Raw genomic sequence first — 17,050 nt, 5'->3', positions numbered from 1 at the left:
GCACGAGTTTGACCGGCTGGCATGTAGATCCTAGAAATAACTAGGATCAGAATTACAGCTCTCTCGATACTGTTGCTGCACTTCTCCGTGCAATTTTCCGTCTAACTCGTTCCTCGCTCGTGCGCATTGTTAACACTTTATAAGCCGTACCGGGTTATCGAGCGCTTATCTCGAGCTTGCTACTGTGCTCGATCGCATGGAACAGAGGTGATTTATCACTGCGTTCACAATTCAAAATTCACTCGCGAAAATTTCCGAATCTTTGAGAACCTAACCAAAAATTCGAATATTTGAAAAAATCAACTCTCTCGAAGTTTAATCTGAAAGTTTCCAGGTCAGACCGTACGCGAAACGTTGACACGAATGCAAATGTAAAGAGAGAAGGAACATGATAAGAAACTGATATACGCTTCGATTAAAGTGTAACTCGAAAAATTAAGAAACAAGCTACGTGTGCACAGAGTTAACAGTAGCTTAGTCAAAATAATAAAACAGCTATAAATTCAGACTGTAAAATGGCACGCGAGTTTCGTGCTATCAATTCGCAAGTGGTTGGCCAAATGGCGGTCAAAAGAAACACGATACTTTGTTAACTTTCTTTGCCAATTTTCTTTTTTCAATTTAACGATTGTATCGAATAAAATATTTAGAACTTCTTTGTATCAAATTTGAAAGACAGAATTAACTAAAGATTTCACAACACTTTCTGTTAATTGCAAGTGTTACCGATTTTTATCTGAAGACACTGGCGCGATAAATCAAATAAAAAGAAGACAGTGCTATTGCAGCATTAATCCGGTTGTTCTTGTAAATTTTAATGAATTCTTTCGTGACGTTAAAAAGAATAATCATATATAAATCAGATAATCGACGTACATTTCTGCACTGCGGAATTTCATTAATACAAATAAAACGAGACCTTTCATTCCGCCCAGATTACGTTTACAAGTACTAAACGCAATTACCGAGCTACTTAATGAAGATGTAATTCACGGTTGCACGTAGGCAATTAATCTACCCCCTCCCCTGCGCATCTGTTTCTTATTATCTTATTATTGGTACACGCGATATTCTTGCATACAAAATTGTATCATTTCTAAAATTGTTGCTGCCTGAGAACGACGTTAATTACTTTCTGGCATTGTTACTTTCTGACATTGTTACTGTATGAAGACGTTGAAAATTTAAGTCGAACTTTTAATTCAAGAAGCATTAAAAAATCACGGTAATTAAAAAGTTTGCATATGTACCTACACGTAGAATTTATTAAACAAGTTATCAAAACGACACGTGACTAGATTTTTGCATAGTTGAAGGATCCGTTAACGATGAACCTCACCGGGGTGGAAGAATCCTTTCTCTCTCGCGTGCAACTCAAAGGGGTGCGTGCCTCATCAGCTGCGACAGCTTCACCAGCTGCAACTTTGTCGTTCGTGCGTACGCAACTGATAAGGGCCTCTTTCGTCACGGCACGAACGGCTACGAAGCAATAATTTTATAAATTTATCGCTTTTCGTGTGCCCTGTCGCCTGCCGTTGTGATTACTTTCCGTGCTTTTCGTTAATTAAGTCGCCAACTACGATGTGCGCCATCTTTCAATGGGCCGCCTTAATTGCACGCGTACGCATTAACGAACAACACCTCGAGTAAACCGAATCGTTTTTAACGAGAATTAGGTTGCATCTGCGGGTTCTGTGTTTTCGGTAACTGCGAGTGGTTACCGCAATCAATATGTTATCGCTCGAGATTATTGTAATAGTCGCATGTAATTTGAATAATAATCTCCAAGTCAAATAATCAGCAGAAAGTTTATAAAAGAAGAAACACGATCTACAAAATGTCAGACACCAGACAGACCGATCACCCCCGAGCATTATCAATCACTTCACCGTCCAAAATCAGCATTAAAAAAAAATGATCTTCCAGCTTAAATATCTAAACGATAAGAAGCATGAAACAATAATAAGAACGATAACAGTCTGCCCGATGGTTTCATGCTCGAGAGTAATTAATTACGAACACCACGGGGGTGGCTGGGGCGAACTTGCAAAAATAACAGCTCACGAAATAATGGGACCCGGCTCGACGAAAAAATCTCGCTGTATCTTTCTCCTTTTTTCATCCTGTAACTCTTAGACGGTGAATTTCCGTGAATCGTCGACCGGCAGCAGTCGAAAATGCTTTACGGCGTCGAATGATTAATCGCATCTCCACAAAGTTGCAGCTATCATAATTTTTCTGTCGCAATTAAGCGTTGATATTTTGTACTTCGCCAATTAGGTTGCGAGCTCGCTTCTTTTCTTCGATTTGAACGTTAATTTATGTGAAGGGGTAAAAAACCGGTTCAAGTTTGCACGTGTTGCACTGATATTTTATCTCGATAAGAAGACTTATGAGAAGTCGAAAACGAAATTCTGCTACTTGGTCGAATATTAATTCGGTATCGATTACGACGATCGTTCAGGTGTAGGAACGTCGTTCGATCGAAAAGATTCGCGCTCCAGTGTCCTAACAATATGGACGGTTTCAGGTAAGAGGAAAGCTGGCGTAAGGCGCAAAAGGGGGTGGTATCTAAGGGAGGAAAGGAGCACGCGATCAATACGGGAAGGACTAGCGGTGCCAGACCAAGGCGAGCCCCGTCGACCACCAACCTAACCTCATATCATCCCATCCCATCCCATGAGCCCACCTAACCTACACTTACCTTTGACTCAGCCCGTGTCTCACTGACTCACTACACTTCGACGATCGCCTCGTTTTCCCTTGCGCCCGACTTCCGGTTATCAGTCTTAACCACCGTTACCCTATGAAGGAACGCAATCACGGGCCAGAAATTGCTGTTTCGATCCTGCACGAGGGGGTGGTTTCAAATAATTCTACTCGAATTTTCAAAACTCGGAACACCGACGTTAAAATTAAAACGCTTTTTTATCGTCCGCTAAGTAAACGACGAATCGAACAGTTAACGACATACGAAATAATTAATGATGCGGCAGCCGCTTTCGAGATATCTTAAAAAGCACGCCCGATACAAAAATAAAAGTGCGGTTAATCGCCGACAGGCTGCCACTTTGCTGACGCAGGTTCACCTTTTTCCAGCTTCGACACCTGCCCCTGTGGCGAATCACTCGTGCTCCTCTCGCGCGACCGTTTCCGATCACCGATGCAGATTACTGGCTATCTTGTTTGATTAATCACGATACCGGGTTTACGATGCTCCCAACGACGATACATCTTGTCGCAAGCCTTTGCCTTCTACTTTAACTTTTAACGACCGCTGACAACTACACATAGATACTTAAGCATTGCTCGATAGTCTTAACATCTTTATTGTCCTCAATATCGAAAGAAACCCTTGAGAATTGCATCGAGTCGTTTGACGCGTTGAAGAAAATGATAATCGGAAGTGTTCGAAAGACTGTTGGAACGATATCCAAGGTTGCTCCACGCAAGCGGTTCACCGTCGACTTGAGCAGCAGATTCAACCTCCTTACTTGTTGCTGATGCTTGCATGTCTGCCTCCTGGCTGATTGCTCAACTTCGTCCTGGCTGTTTTCCTGTCGTTGAACCTATACTGAATTCTCGATCACGAGGAACTGTTCGGGGAGCCTCGATAACTCGAGGCCTCGGATTTTCTGCTCAGAATTGAGCTGCACGTATGTATTAGGCTGTTACAATCGAATGAACGGTGTTCAAACGTAAAAAGTCTGACACGATTTGATGACACAAAAGTACCGCAAAATGGCATGTATGCTATATCAATTTGAAGTATGATGAAAATAGCTGCGTAATCTTTCAGCGATATTCTTCGTACAAAATGGCCGGTTGTAGATTGTAACAAACAGTAGGTGGATTCCACCTCGAGACATTCCTGATAGACGTATTTTGCTGAAATAATTTTCAACCGACCCGGGTAAAAAGGTTATACAAAATGAAAATTATATCCAATTTATTGTACCGGTGTGAACATACATACACATACTGGTAGTATAGTAAGAGAGGTAGCAGGAAGAAAAATAGCTTGGTTATGATTACGGGTTACCGGTGGCGGGGGTTGTTCCTGACCACGACCCTCTTTTACCGCTACTGCGGTGTGGCTGGCGTATTAATGCGATACACGATAGCCTGCTGGCTATTAAATAAAAAATACGAGAGGAAAATGGCTGCTTTCGCGGCGATACGTCACCGAGAGGCGTGATTTCTACCGAAGCTCGGCGAAAAATCGCTTCGATTCCTCTACCACCAGCTTCCTGAGACTTCGTTCAATTTTGCCCGCGGTTCCACCGGCTAATGTACAGGTATACCGTTCTTTCAAATCATTTTTAACCGTCTGAATCATTTTATCCGCCTGCAAGTACGCTTTGAGATAGGGGCTGATTATGGGCTTAAACGTTTACGATGTGAACATGAAGCTACTGGAAACGTTCATCTATTATAATATCGAGTCTTCGATTATCGCCAGCCACTTAAATCTTTTTCCTCTACTGTAAATCGATAATAATCAATGTCATTATCTTACGCGATTGATACAAATTGTAACAGCTTCCAATTTTCTGCTGCAACATCTACCCATCACGATTCGACGCGTTCGAATTTTTCTCGAACCGATACCCAATTTTGTTCAAACGCAAACTCATTGATTCCATTAATCAGCCTCGTCGATGGAAGAAGAGGAAAAGGGGAAGAGAACGAAGCACGATGTTTTCTTTTCTTAGGGTCGCATCATTCACCGGTCGCGGTGTCGAGAAAAGTATGTTCAAGTTTCATAAAGGAAAGCCGAGAGGATCGCGCTCCTCGACGGGGGGTCGCGTATCGTGCGTTTGCTCGGGGTGATAATTTGCAAGAGATGGCAGAAATGGATTGGCAAAGTATGTTCTTCTCGCCGATTGAAAAATCCCCCTTGGGACCCGTGCAACCGTGCGCGTACACGCGTGTTTTATTAGTTTATCCCGGCGATTTCAACCTGTTCGTGGACCGGGCCTTCTCCACTGATTAATTCTGATACGTGTGGCGATAAAAACGAGAAACCTGAGATACCTCCTAATATTATTGTTAACGAGCGAGGATGGATGGAGCGGCGGTGAAATCAACGTCACCGGAAACCGAGAAAAGGAAGCTAACCGTCACTTATTGTTAGTTCTGTAACTTGGAAGTTATTTTTAGTAAATGTTACTTGGTAGAAGGGTGAGATTGAAGTAGCAACACTTTGAGAGCCTATCGAACTTTACTCTATCAAAGAAGGATTAGTCTAAGACCTCGATTTGAACTCCAATCAATATGTTAACATTCTACAATTTCTGTTTCCGTTTTAACGATTTAAGCTATCCTGACAAGTTTCGAAGGTTTTTGTTCCCAGCCTCATAAATCTAACTACAAAATACAACAAACGGGTATTACCGCGATTAAATGATCGCGTGACGCGTTAGATACAAGTATTAATAAGTAATTGTTCATCAAGATCGCTCGTAAAGATATAGCAGCGGCTCGTTAAATACTTAACTCGCTCAATTCATTAGAAGATCACCGGGAGGGAAAGCGTCCAATTCGTGTACAAGGCCGAAAATCGACGGATTGTTTTTAGAAAAGTCCGGACGAGCGAGCGTAATTTCCTTAACCGGGAATGCGGTGGAAGTGTTGGAAAACGCTTGTTAACTGTCTTGAGTTAGGAAACCTTTGCACGAGTAATGTATCCGCGTGCCGTTGAGAAAATCGTAAGTATTTAAGCAGGAAAGTATCTCCTTGCACGCTATCTGCGAAAGCTGGAGATCCTATCTGCAAAATTGCCTTAAATATTCCGGTAAAAAGCAAGCGATATTGGGTTTATTTGCGTAAATGCAGTGATAGATAATTCTTTTCAACCCCATAACGCCGACAGTAATTCCTTTAACTTCCATCCGAAAATGGAGTTTCTAACCTAACTTACGCGTTTCTATCTTCAAAATTTTCCCAAGAAAATATGGATAACGTGGCTCTCGAATAACGCAGGGGTTTATGCCTCCTTTTCGTCGCGTTCCGCAGAAGAGGACAACCCTTAATATAGATTCAATTAATTCGAAGAAACGATGTCCTTAAAGAGAAAGAGGGGGAGTATAAAAATTCGATCGCTCAGTCGTAATTTCGAGAGTGTCTGGTGGTGGCGGTCGGCTTGTCATAAACCGGATTTACTGTCGGGCTTCGTAAACTTTATGAGGATCGGCAAAACGCCGTATAACGTGGGCATCGCGGGTAGAAACCATGAGGCCAGTCGGCAGGGGGGAAAGACGAAAGGCGTAGGAGGCCGAGGGAAGTCCTCGGGAAGAGACAGGTTCAAGGAACTCCGCGAATTATAGAAAATACGGAGCCTCGAAAGGTTCGTTTCTACCCCTCGAAGGGGGTGAGTTGATCTTTACATGTAAATGACGTTGCCTCAACCCTCTCCTTAATTTTTACCTACCTTCAATTTACGAAATAGATCAAGAAAGGCACAGTATGTGACGAAGACCCAAATCGAGCTGCACTAAAAAATATTTAAAGAACAAAGTAACTTTGAAAAAACAAATTATTAAAAGAGGTACCGAAGGAGCCGAAATGCAGGGAAGTGCAGCATCAAGTTGACGGGCCAAAGGGTTTCTAAGAATGGCGGGGTCTGTCAGAACGTCCCGTGCAGGAATCAGCTCGCGGCACGAGCTACGTAACGCAATTAACGAGCAGGCAATTAATAACCGGCCGTTATAGACGCTGGCAGGAATCGTTCGATCGCATGGAATCGCGGGGTACCGCTTCGTACGTACGAGCGTATTCCCCTCTACTATCGCCGCGTAACCCTCTTACCCCCACCATTGTCTTTTGGCGAACCCCCTTCCAGCGAGTCCTCACCCTCGCTCTGTTTCTCTCCCGTGTGTGCAGCTAAAACGCAGGAAAGGGAACGTAATAGCCTCGCATGATACACCGCCATTAATCCGTGTATATACCCTTCCATACTTTGGAGGAATAGACACCTCGTACGCCTCGGTTTCATAGCCGGTTCATCAGCCGGATATCTCTCCCCGCTAGCTCTCCTTCGTCTCTTCCTGTCTTTTCCTCTCACTCGCGATGATTTAATTTCGTACGGTTCCCTTCTTCCATATTATCTTTCTCTTCTCTGTTACAGCCTCTCTGTATTGGCTGACGGATCGCGGACTCGGAGGATCTTCTGATTGGATCGGGGGTTGTTCGCTGGATTTTCAGGGACTCGATGAATGGAGGGTCGCGTGCAACTCGGCCTTTCCTCGATTAAGAGAAAGTGTAAATCAAGGATCTTACACACGAGGACAGAGTAAAGCTAGGTTAAGCAAATTTGCCACGCTCCATTTGCACAAAATTAAATCCAGAACGACAAATATAGAATCATGATTCATTCCAGGTATATGTTACGTCGGTCAGTCGGCGTTGCGGGCCGGTATATTGATGCGGCCAATTTCTACCTGGTTCCAGGAATGGAAAAATATTAATAATATCGCTCGAGACAGACGGTTTGATGGAACACTCGAATCAGAAAGCGCGGTTCGCTAGGACGTTCATTCATCTAGCATCTGTCCTACCACCCACTCGTTCGATCACCGATCCATCGTGAAACGGACGTAAAAACACGTTCCAATTCTCTGTTTCTATACGAACAGTGTGTAACTAACAATTGCTCGTAATTCCACGGTGTGTCGTACATGACGAATGAGACTTTGATAACGAGGTAATTGCAAGCTTACTGGTCGGCCCCGTACAGAACCGCGAGCTTTTAATTGCCCGCTGACTCGAACTATACTTTTTTAAATACTCACCTGTAGGAACATTTCGCCGTCGAGGTGATGGTGATCGTACGCAGCGAAAGCGGCCAATTCCCTCGCCCTGTAGTGCGAATCGTGGTGCGAATTTTCTTCTTTGTCTTTGTGCATCACCACTGCAACGAAAAAGAAAATTGTATTATGGCACACGCAATATTTTTTGTCGTCTCGGTAATCGAAATTACGTTTTATTTCACGAAATTATTCTTTTCACGTAGGCTCAAAAAAACGCATGAAAGATGTTTGTTCGAAACGAACAATTGTCGCGCCACCGCTTTATTATTATTTAAACGTCGCGATCCTGTCTCGTACGTCTAGCAATTATGGTTCGCATATAAAGCAGAGGAAAGGCAGGTGTAACTGCGACAGATCGACGGCTTATTATAGGGCTTAAGAGGAAGTGTCGCTCACATCCTGTCACGTATTGCCGGATCTCCTCGAAACGTTCTCCATTAATCTCCTTCCGTCGTTTGATACTTTCGCCGTTCGGATGGCTTCTTCCTTTTTCGTTTTGCTCGCGCGGAAAGGATTCGATTCGACCGACGATGGAATTATAGGGACACAGATAACGGATACTCTTCGGCGCTGGAAACCGTCCGTTCCCTTCATGCGGAAGAATTTGATTCGAGAAGATAAAGAAGGGTGCGAAGCTCGGTACCTTCGTCTCTTTCTCATCCTTCTTTTTACTCTTATGTTCTTGATGATAACCGATATTTCAGATCACCGTGGATAAACGGTGCAGGGACATATTCAAAGATTCCTTAAATATCAACCATAACATGTTTCAATACGTAAAACTGTCTGTGGTTAGGAATTTTATTAACAAGCCTCTAGTTCAGTTGAATTAAATATTTATATTAAAGTTTGACTAAAATATTTACGGCTAGAAATTAGATAACTATGCATAGATTAAATTAAAGATACAAATTATACACTTGAAACAGGTGGGTACAATGAATGTTTTCATTGCACGTCTTTACCTACCAAAGTAAGATGTTTCTAAGTTACCTAAGTCAGAAATAGTTGGAGACAGAACAACATCCGCTTGGAAGTGAAACGCGTGGCTCAAAATGCGATCGACAACGAGGGGCCGAGGTCGATACACGATTTTCGTATCATTTACACGAAGAAACCGATCGCGGCCGGATAAAATACGATATTTCAGGAGTTCCAGGCCGAGGTGAAGTGAAAGCACCGGTGTCACCGCTTGGCAGACCCGTACGAATAAGAGCAAGACCACCTCTGCGAGTTTTACGAGCAACAGAGCCGATTGAGCCCAAGAGCTGACGCGACGATGCGTTTCGAAAGTGAACAACCTCTTGAAGAGCATTTAACGTCGAAGAGCATCGATGCGTGCATGAAAGATGCGCGACTTTGCCGACGGCCGCTCATAAAAAAACCCGCACGCAATACTCTTCTGTGTGTCGAGCACGCGTGTGCCACGCGACTCTTCGGGCCAGTTTTCATCGAAGAAATTGCCCGAGATGCTTGCCCGTCTTCTGCGCTCTCGGGCCTTACTTTATGATTTGCGTTCGGTGCATGTTCAGACAAATAGGATGTCAAAATACCGTGTATAATTTACAAATTACAAGATTTAAGATCGAAGAGCAACGACTATGACGTTCTTTGAACCTTCGGGCAAAAATCGTTCGAAGTTCAATACTCCTATTGAGCACTTCATCCCGGTGGAAATCAAGGAATCGTTCGTAATGTTTGCGGAAACGGGAGGAAGGACATCGGTCGAGGAAACATTAACCACGGTCGTTAGATACGGTGGCGATGGTCGAAAGGGCATTGAAAATCGAATTGTCCGGGGGGTTAAACAAGGCTCGTGCAAGTTGGTATCCTGCGGTACGCCGTTATCCCGACGGCCATCCTAATGGGGTCCTGTCCCAGAGGGTCGCGTGGCAGAACGCGGTCGCTTCACGACATTGCGTGCCACTATTTACGAGCGAACAACCTCCGTCTTGCTCATCCTTCCTGCACGCGTCGTTCAGCCTCGTTCCATCTTTGAATCAACTAGCGATCTTCCTTCCTGCTCGATGCAACCTGTTACCGCTCGACCCTTTTCTGCTTTGGCTCTTCTATAAATTCTATTTGAAATTCATGATTGATCGAAGCTATCATAGCTGTCGATAAGCAAGGGATTCGTCAATCAAGCTGACAAGGAATGTCAAATAAGCTTATATCCACAAAATATAAGCTTATTTGCAGCCCTTGTATCCACTCATATTTTGCACTCCTAACTAGTGTTATATTAATGAAGAGATCATAAAGATCCTCCAGTAAAAACTCAGTTTCGAATCGAAAGCACAACAAAGGAATGAGCAGATACGAATCGAGCAGTTTGAACACCGTGAACACGAAATTACCACGATACAGCGTGAGATCGCCGCTAATAATTGCACTTCCTTTGGCAAGGTCGAGCCGCGAGGAGGCCGATGGACAGACCGGAAGCGATGGAACGAAAACAGGGCAGAGGCCAATCGGAACGCGTGAAGGAGAACGATGGCGTACTTGCCTCCATGGACGTTAATCTGTGCACACACGAAAATGCGTGAAAGTTCAGTTCCTGACGAGGGAGACAAGCTTTGCCCGTCATCGCTGTTTGCTTAACAAATTTATCCCTTCAGAGGTAACACACTTTCTCGTGCAAAGGTGACGGCAGCTCTGAATTATTTAAACGGTTTACTTTTTGGGCGTGGATGTGTCCGTCAATGTCCTTATATAGTTTGTTCAGAATTTACAGTATTTTTATAAAGCAAGAAATTGATTTCAGATAAAGGAAGATCATCGGAAGGAGACATTTTAGTTCAGCAGAACTTCACTGAACAAGTTCTACTAAATTTCATTATTCTATACAGCGAAAATGTCTGTTCATTAAATTTTGCAAGTCAAAGTTGTGAAAGCTAAAGTTTGCGCACAATTTTTAATAACAGTGAGAGTAAAATTATTCCCGTTATTTCAATTATGGACGTCAATTTGGTAAAGTGACTTTAATGACAACGTTTAAACGTCAACGTGTTTACTCGATAATTTCGATGAATCGAGGTCGGAAGAACAAGCTCATCGTCGCTAATAAACCGGCAAACAGGCAGAACCTGGCAAAAGTGACGGGTAAAATTAAAAATCGAGCGAAACCGCGCCCACTCTGTCGAAGCCACGTGGACCGAAACAATCGAGAGCACTGGCACGCGTATCGTCCCGATGATCGTCGGGAACGGTGCCTAATTGGAAACCGCATCCGACAACGTCGATCCCATTAATCATCGATCGATTATACGCTCAAGGAGATAATCACTTACTTAACCATTCACTTAGCGGGTGCCGGGGCGAGCTTGGTCGAGCGAAACGCAAGTCATCCACGGGATGAAGGGGAGCCGAAGAGAATAGGCTGCTCGAGTCATTATTTGGAGTCGTGGCACGTCTAAATAAGACTCGACAAAGGTCCTGAAACGAGCTAATTAAGTCACGATCTTGGATTTTTTCCGAAATTAGAAACGAGAGCAATACTTCATGGACTCCTTTTTCGAGACCTAACGATTCGTTTGGAATCGTAAAGCCGGAGGATACCGACGTATCAGTCTTTTTTTGCGGGACGCAATTAAAACGTTCGAGAAACCCATAGATCCGCGGCCAAGATAAATAACGGCCGAAGAGCGTGGCGTAGGAACGGCAGCGAAAGGTCACGGCACGATGGAACGACCGTTGCAGAGGTAATTGGTTCGCGTGGGGAGGAAGAATACGCGATAATTGGCCGGGATAAGGGATTACGAGGTTCCAAGCTCAAGAACTACGACTGATCGTTGGTTTTTCAGAAAGCTGGTCGCTCGAAAAACCGAACGGAAGGCTTGACCTGACGAAAAGCACTTTGTCTCGCTTATCGTGCCGACCATTCGTTCTCGCGACGCAATCGCGAATCCGGGCTTAGACGAGTGTATTAGGAACATTCGTGCCTAATCCTTCATATTCTCTTTTCTCTCGGTCGCCTCGCGATTCGCGAATTCGGGACTGTAAGTCGGTGATCGATCACCGGGCTTTTACTCGAAATTTCGCCCTTTGTCACGAGAACGTTCGAATTATTATTCTAGGAGGACTATTTCTGGAAACTTTGATCGAACGTGCTTTTTGAAGTACGATGAATAAACATGTACACGTTATTTCGGGTTTATTTCACGAACGAGTGAGTTTGTTTCAGGTTTCACTAGACAGCGATGTAGAATTACCTGTAATTACAACGGACTGATCGCACGAAAGCGAAGCATCGATTACAAAGTTAAAAATTAGCAATTTTTCTCGGTTCGGACATTAAACATCCACCGACGTCCACCCCTAGAAGCCTAATCACAGACGACAAATCGACCAGCCAGCAAAGGAACAGATCTGATATCGTAGCCAGTGTCAGACACGCCGACAGTTTTTATCGTGACGACGAGTAACAGCGAGGAAGAGAGTAGTTTCGCAAGCGCTCTTTAGTTGCTTCGCACACAACGACGCACAAACGTATCTCCTTGTGTACAGTGACCGTATAAAGTAATCCGTCAGACAGAAGTGGGGTGATAATGCATGAGTGCGGTTGCCCCGCCCTATCCCTGTAACCGCGATAAAATCTCTCATTACGCAACGAAACGGACCCTCTGCCAGCTAGACTGTTATCCTTGGACAGGAACTCTAATAAAGCATACGTATGTGGAAATTTATATTTCGTTTCGGGCCTTCGGTGTCGCGACCAACCCTCTTTGACTTCCCTTCGAACCGGGGGTTGACGCCTTTGAACCTCGACAACGCCGCTTTTTCAATCTTCAAACTAAAGAAATCTGCAAAAAAATAACAAAATAGCAAATAACAAATAACAGGGTGTTTAGAGTTCTCGATTTTAGGCTGTTTTGCTTCTCGCATAGGGGATGTATTTACAAGTGAACTGTAGGCTGATAAAACTTTTTTCTGTGATGACACAGAGGATTGACATTCGTAACTGGGAACGGGAGTGTAGTGGTCGCAATTACGAATGATTACACGTCACGGGAGGAAATGTGCACGCTGCACGGCATGCGCGTGTGTCATAAACGCGCGGCTAACGTGCCAATTTGTATCTATTGTTAATTAGCTTGCTAACAGCGAATTATCCGGGAAACATGAATCGCTGTATATCTCTGTTCATTCTGTTTCTCGACTTGCTCAAAATAATTTTCATTAGATTCCCTAGATTTTCTCATGCTAATTTTTAAAGGACGTTACGATCTTGTGAACGATACAACTGTGATAATGTAGTTATCACACATGTATACATATACACATATACACATATGCACATATACACATGTACACATAGACGCTTATAGACATGTACACATATACACATATACACATATACACATATCCACATATACACATATACACATATACACATATCCACATATACACATATACACATATCCACATATACACATATACACATATCCACATATATACATTCATTCACATGTACATATATAAATATGTACATGTAGTTATAACACGTGTTCGCTGTATTTATAACACATATGAGTACGAGTGACAAGGAATGCAAGGGAGAAAATTTTCGAAAATGGGAGGTTGGTGAAATTTTCTGCGAAAGAGCCTTTGGGTAATACACGAGCAGAGTCCTTAATGCCGATGTACTCGTGTCAAGGTGATTTCAACCGCAATCTCGGACCGGAAGCGCGGCGCACACAAACGCAGCCGTCTATCATCATCATCGTCGTCGTCATCGTTTATCGCGCTGGCCTACAATGCACATTTCTTTGCGTTGTAAAATTTGTTGCAATCGATCTCTTTGCTATTGTATAGGAATGTAGAAACCACGGATAGAATATTCCGTTTAATTAACATTTAAAATATGAGGATAGATGTTTGAAAAATATGAAAGGTTCGAGGGAGGCGAAGTTCGTGTGGTCTAGAAGGCGTCGGTCGAAAGGCAAATCACATTATAATTAGCTCGTACAGCTGTAGATACCAGGGCAAATTGTATTAATGCATTCCGTCGTCTTTATCCGAGACGGCTATATGGTGTCCTATAGCGTAAGGGCAGCTGTCGAGGCATATACTACCCGGCGACACGACATCGTCATTAATCACCGTGCTCGTGGGCTCGTGCGGCTTTTCTACATTACCTAATGAGTTTCATAACCGAATTAAATTTTTCGGCCCGTCCAGGTAAAACCACGGTATTAAATTCTGCAAGATTAATCTGTACTTCCATTAGCTTGGACATGGTACCTCTTACGAGCGCATTCCTTTCCTCGTGCCTTTATTGTGCTTCTTGTACGTCGATTATAGATTCGAAAAACAATAAACGTGTGTACAGAAAATTAATTGAGTACTTAACAAGAACGATCGTAAATCGTATCGGTGTACAACGCGTTCGAGAGTGGAGGAAGAACCTCGAGGAAATGAATTCGCGACGGTCGTGCGAGGCAATAACATTCCCCGAGCTGGTTCGTTCGGAAGCAATGTGCCAACACTCGAAAAATCTGAGCAAACATTCGTTTATTCGTCGGTGCAATTCACCACGGGGGTAATGTACTTTGCTTGTTCGAAACGATCCTCGACTTCTGTCGTTAACTTTCGTACCGATTACTCTTATTTAACTTTCTAGAAAAAGAACCAATCCCTAAAATCTTACACGTTCTCTTACGAAATAAAAAAATATAAATCTACATTAACTTCAAAAATATATACATAAAATATCTGCTTATTCCTCTATGCTGTAAACACCGATTCCTAAAGAATCTCCATACATAATTTATACAGTATGAGACATATTTACGTAATTTCAGATTGTGTTATTTTATTAAATTATCGAAAGAATCTGCGGGGAATTGGATCGAAAAGGGACATAACGAAGCAACAATTAGTTTGGCAAAATCATTTAGAGTGCATAGTGGAGGAAGTCATGGATCATTGACGGGAATCCGTGGAAACAGCGTCCCCCCATGATCGTGGATTCTACCGCTGCGTCTAACTAGAATGAATCGCCATAATTTTTCAGCTAACCGAAACGCAGCGGCCTGCAAACGAGCCTGACAAAATACGGAAGGCGGGAATACATTATCTCAGCCATTTGTACCGGTCTCCGTGTTTCCATGTTCCATGTTCCATGGTTTCAGTCGATGATTTGTGCTTGTCGTCCGTCGACAAACTCGTCTTTTTCTTTTCCTTTTTCGTTCGCAATTTAAAGGGGAAGCTGCAGAAATTTTGTTAATACGGGTACTGGATTTATGGACTGAAACATCCTTCAGAAACTCGAGGATTTTTATAATCAAATATTTAAATAAATTTGAAAATTCGGGTACCAAGGATGAATGAGACACTTCAAATTTTTTATCATAATTCTTTCGCACCATTGATATGTTGAGGAAGATACAAAGAAGGACTGTGACAGTCTCGAAAGAGACATTTCCCCGAGAGGGTCCGGTGTAATAATTACAGAGAAGCTCCTCTTCAAAGCCTGATCATCCGAAGTTCGATCGAGCCCTACCTACGTCATCCTTCTGATTTTATCGAATTTAATTAGCAAACGAACCGGCCAGGCAATGACCGTGACTCGCTGGGACCAACGACCATTAAATTTCGATTAATCCGTCTTGCTCTTCCCTCGTGTGCAATTATTTCCCGTCAACTGAATTTCGATTTCACTTTCAAATCCTAACGAGCTTCGCTGTTCGAATTGTTTGTCTTGTTGCTCTTAATGTCGTCGCAATAACCTGTCGATCGATGCGGGTCGAAAGGGCAACACGACGAAGAGAAAAAGAAGTACGTTCAAGGAACGAGCATACCGCGTGCGCTAAGTTGATTCGATTACACAGTTCAAATGAAATTTGTAATTTAATTAGTTTCGTAGTAGCACGAGCCGGACTTTTTGCCTTCTTTGAGAGTTCGCGTGCTGGCTCATACGCGTGAGAGCCAACCACCGTCGGCTGCCGAATTCAAATTAACCCCTGGCTACCTAACAGCAATTTTCTTTTCCCACTCTGTCATTCCTGATAAACCGTGCATTACCCTCGAACGTGGAATTTCGTAGGTAACGAATGAAGAGATAACGGAATTAGCTGTATTAATCAGAAAACCCACGGCCCCCTCAAGGCCTAATGAAAGACCAACTCGTTCACCCCCTTTCGGTGGAAAAATCGTGACTCGACCTTTCATTTCTGCACCTCGTTCAACGAAACATAAACTGAAACTAATACGTGTTAATCAATTGGAGTAGTATTAAGTTTAAGATTCTGAAATTATGAGTTTACTAAAGGGGTATCAATGGTAGCAAAAGCGACAAAAGGATGTGACCACTGGACATTTCTAAGCAGATGTTTGAAGCCACACGTGAAGTGCACTACATTTAGCAGCTGCTTGTCCGCGATTTCTAACGATCTTCTAAATTACTGTTTTTGCGTTTGATTACGATACTATCTGGCCATGCTCGTTAGCTCCTCTACTAATGCGACGAGAATAGTAGAAACTCGAAAAAATGTTAATTGGGAGAAGCGGGCAAAAAATAATTTGATTACAGAGGACACGTTTGATTGCAAGAGTAATCGAGATATCGTGTCGAGTATTCGAGATATCGTTATTTCAACGCCACTGACTGTTCGTCCGTGGGGTGGTGGGTTCGGCTCAGGGGTTGCGAGTTATCGCGAGGCTGAATCAACCCGCAATTAGCGAGCGAAGCCGGAAGCGGGCAAACCGTGATACCACTCAAATTCAAAATTTCATTAATTAATGTGCTCCTGAATATCCCTCTCCTCTTTTTATTCCCGCGTTTTCTTCGCTTTAACGCTCATGTCGCTGCGTCACGTCACGTTTATGACGCGATCTCGTTAGCCCTTAAAGGCTCATTTTTGCAAGCGAACAAAATTGTCGAATCTTTCAGAAACACCGCGATCGAGAAGCGTTAGGGGTTGTATTTGAAATATGAAATCAGCCAACAGCTTAATAATTATCGAATAGTGCAATACTATAAAATAACGAGTGGAAGAATCAAGTGGACAAGAAAACACGTCCCGTGGTTCTAAGACACTGGAAACCTTTCGCGGTGGATCGCAGCATGGACGCGGCATCTACAGCTAATCCACTTATGGTATCCGATGTCGAATACACTGTCCGGTGTTCGGTTTCACCGTAAATAACGAGGCGAGCCGGCTAATTCGCAAATCTTCTCAAAGCGCGAAATCCGATGTGAAAGGCATGATCCGCTCGCTTAGGGGCTCGTTCTGCGG

The 17,050-nt window shown here is 43.3% G+C and overlaps 1 protein-coding gene across 2 annotated transcripts in view; it reads right to left on the bottom strand.

Annotated features, from left to right (window-relative positions):
- ss (aryl hydrocarbon receptor spineless) overlaps nt 1–17,050 on the bottom strand; it is a 96,098-nt gene that overhangs the window by 17,501 nt on the left and 61,547 nt on the right. For both annotated transcript variants that reach the window (XM_076540210.1, XM_076540211.1), the window contains exon 3: nt 7,794–7,912. In XM_076540210.1, the coding sequence (XP_076396325.1) occupies nt 7,794–7,912 (119 nt within the window). The remainder of the gene's footprint in view (nt 1–7,793; nt 7,913–17,050) is intronic.

The sequence above is a fragment of the Megachile rotundata genome, chromosome 15, assembly GCF_050947335.1.
Source record: "Megachile rotundata isolate GNS110a chromosome 15, iyMegRotu1, whole genome shotgun sequence".
Lineage (NCBI taxonomy): Eukaryota > Metazoa > Arthropoda > Insecta > Hymenoptera > Megachilidae > Megachile > Megachile rotundata.
Note: the sequence above shows the minus strand (reverse complement) of the source record. Positions and strands in the feature narration are given on the sequence as shown.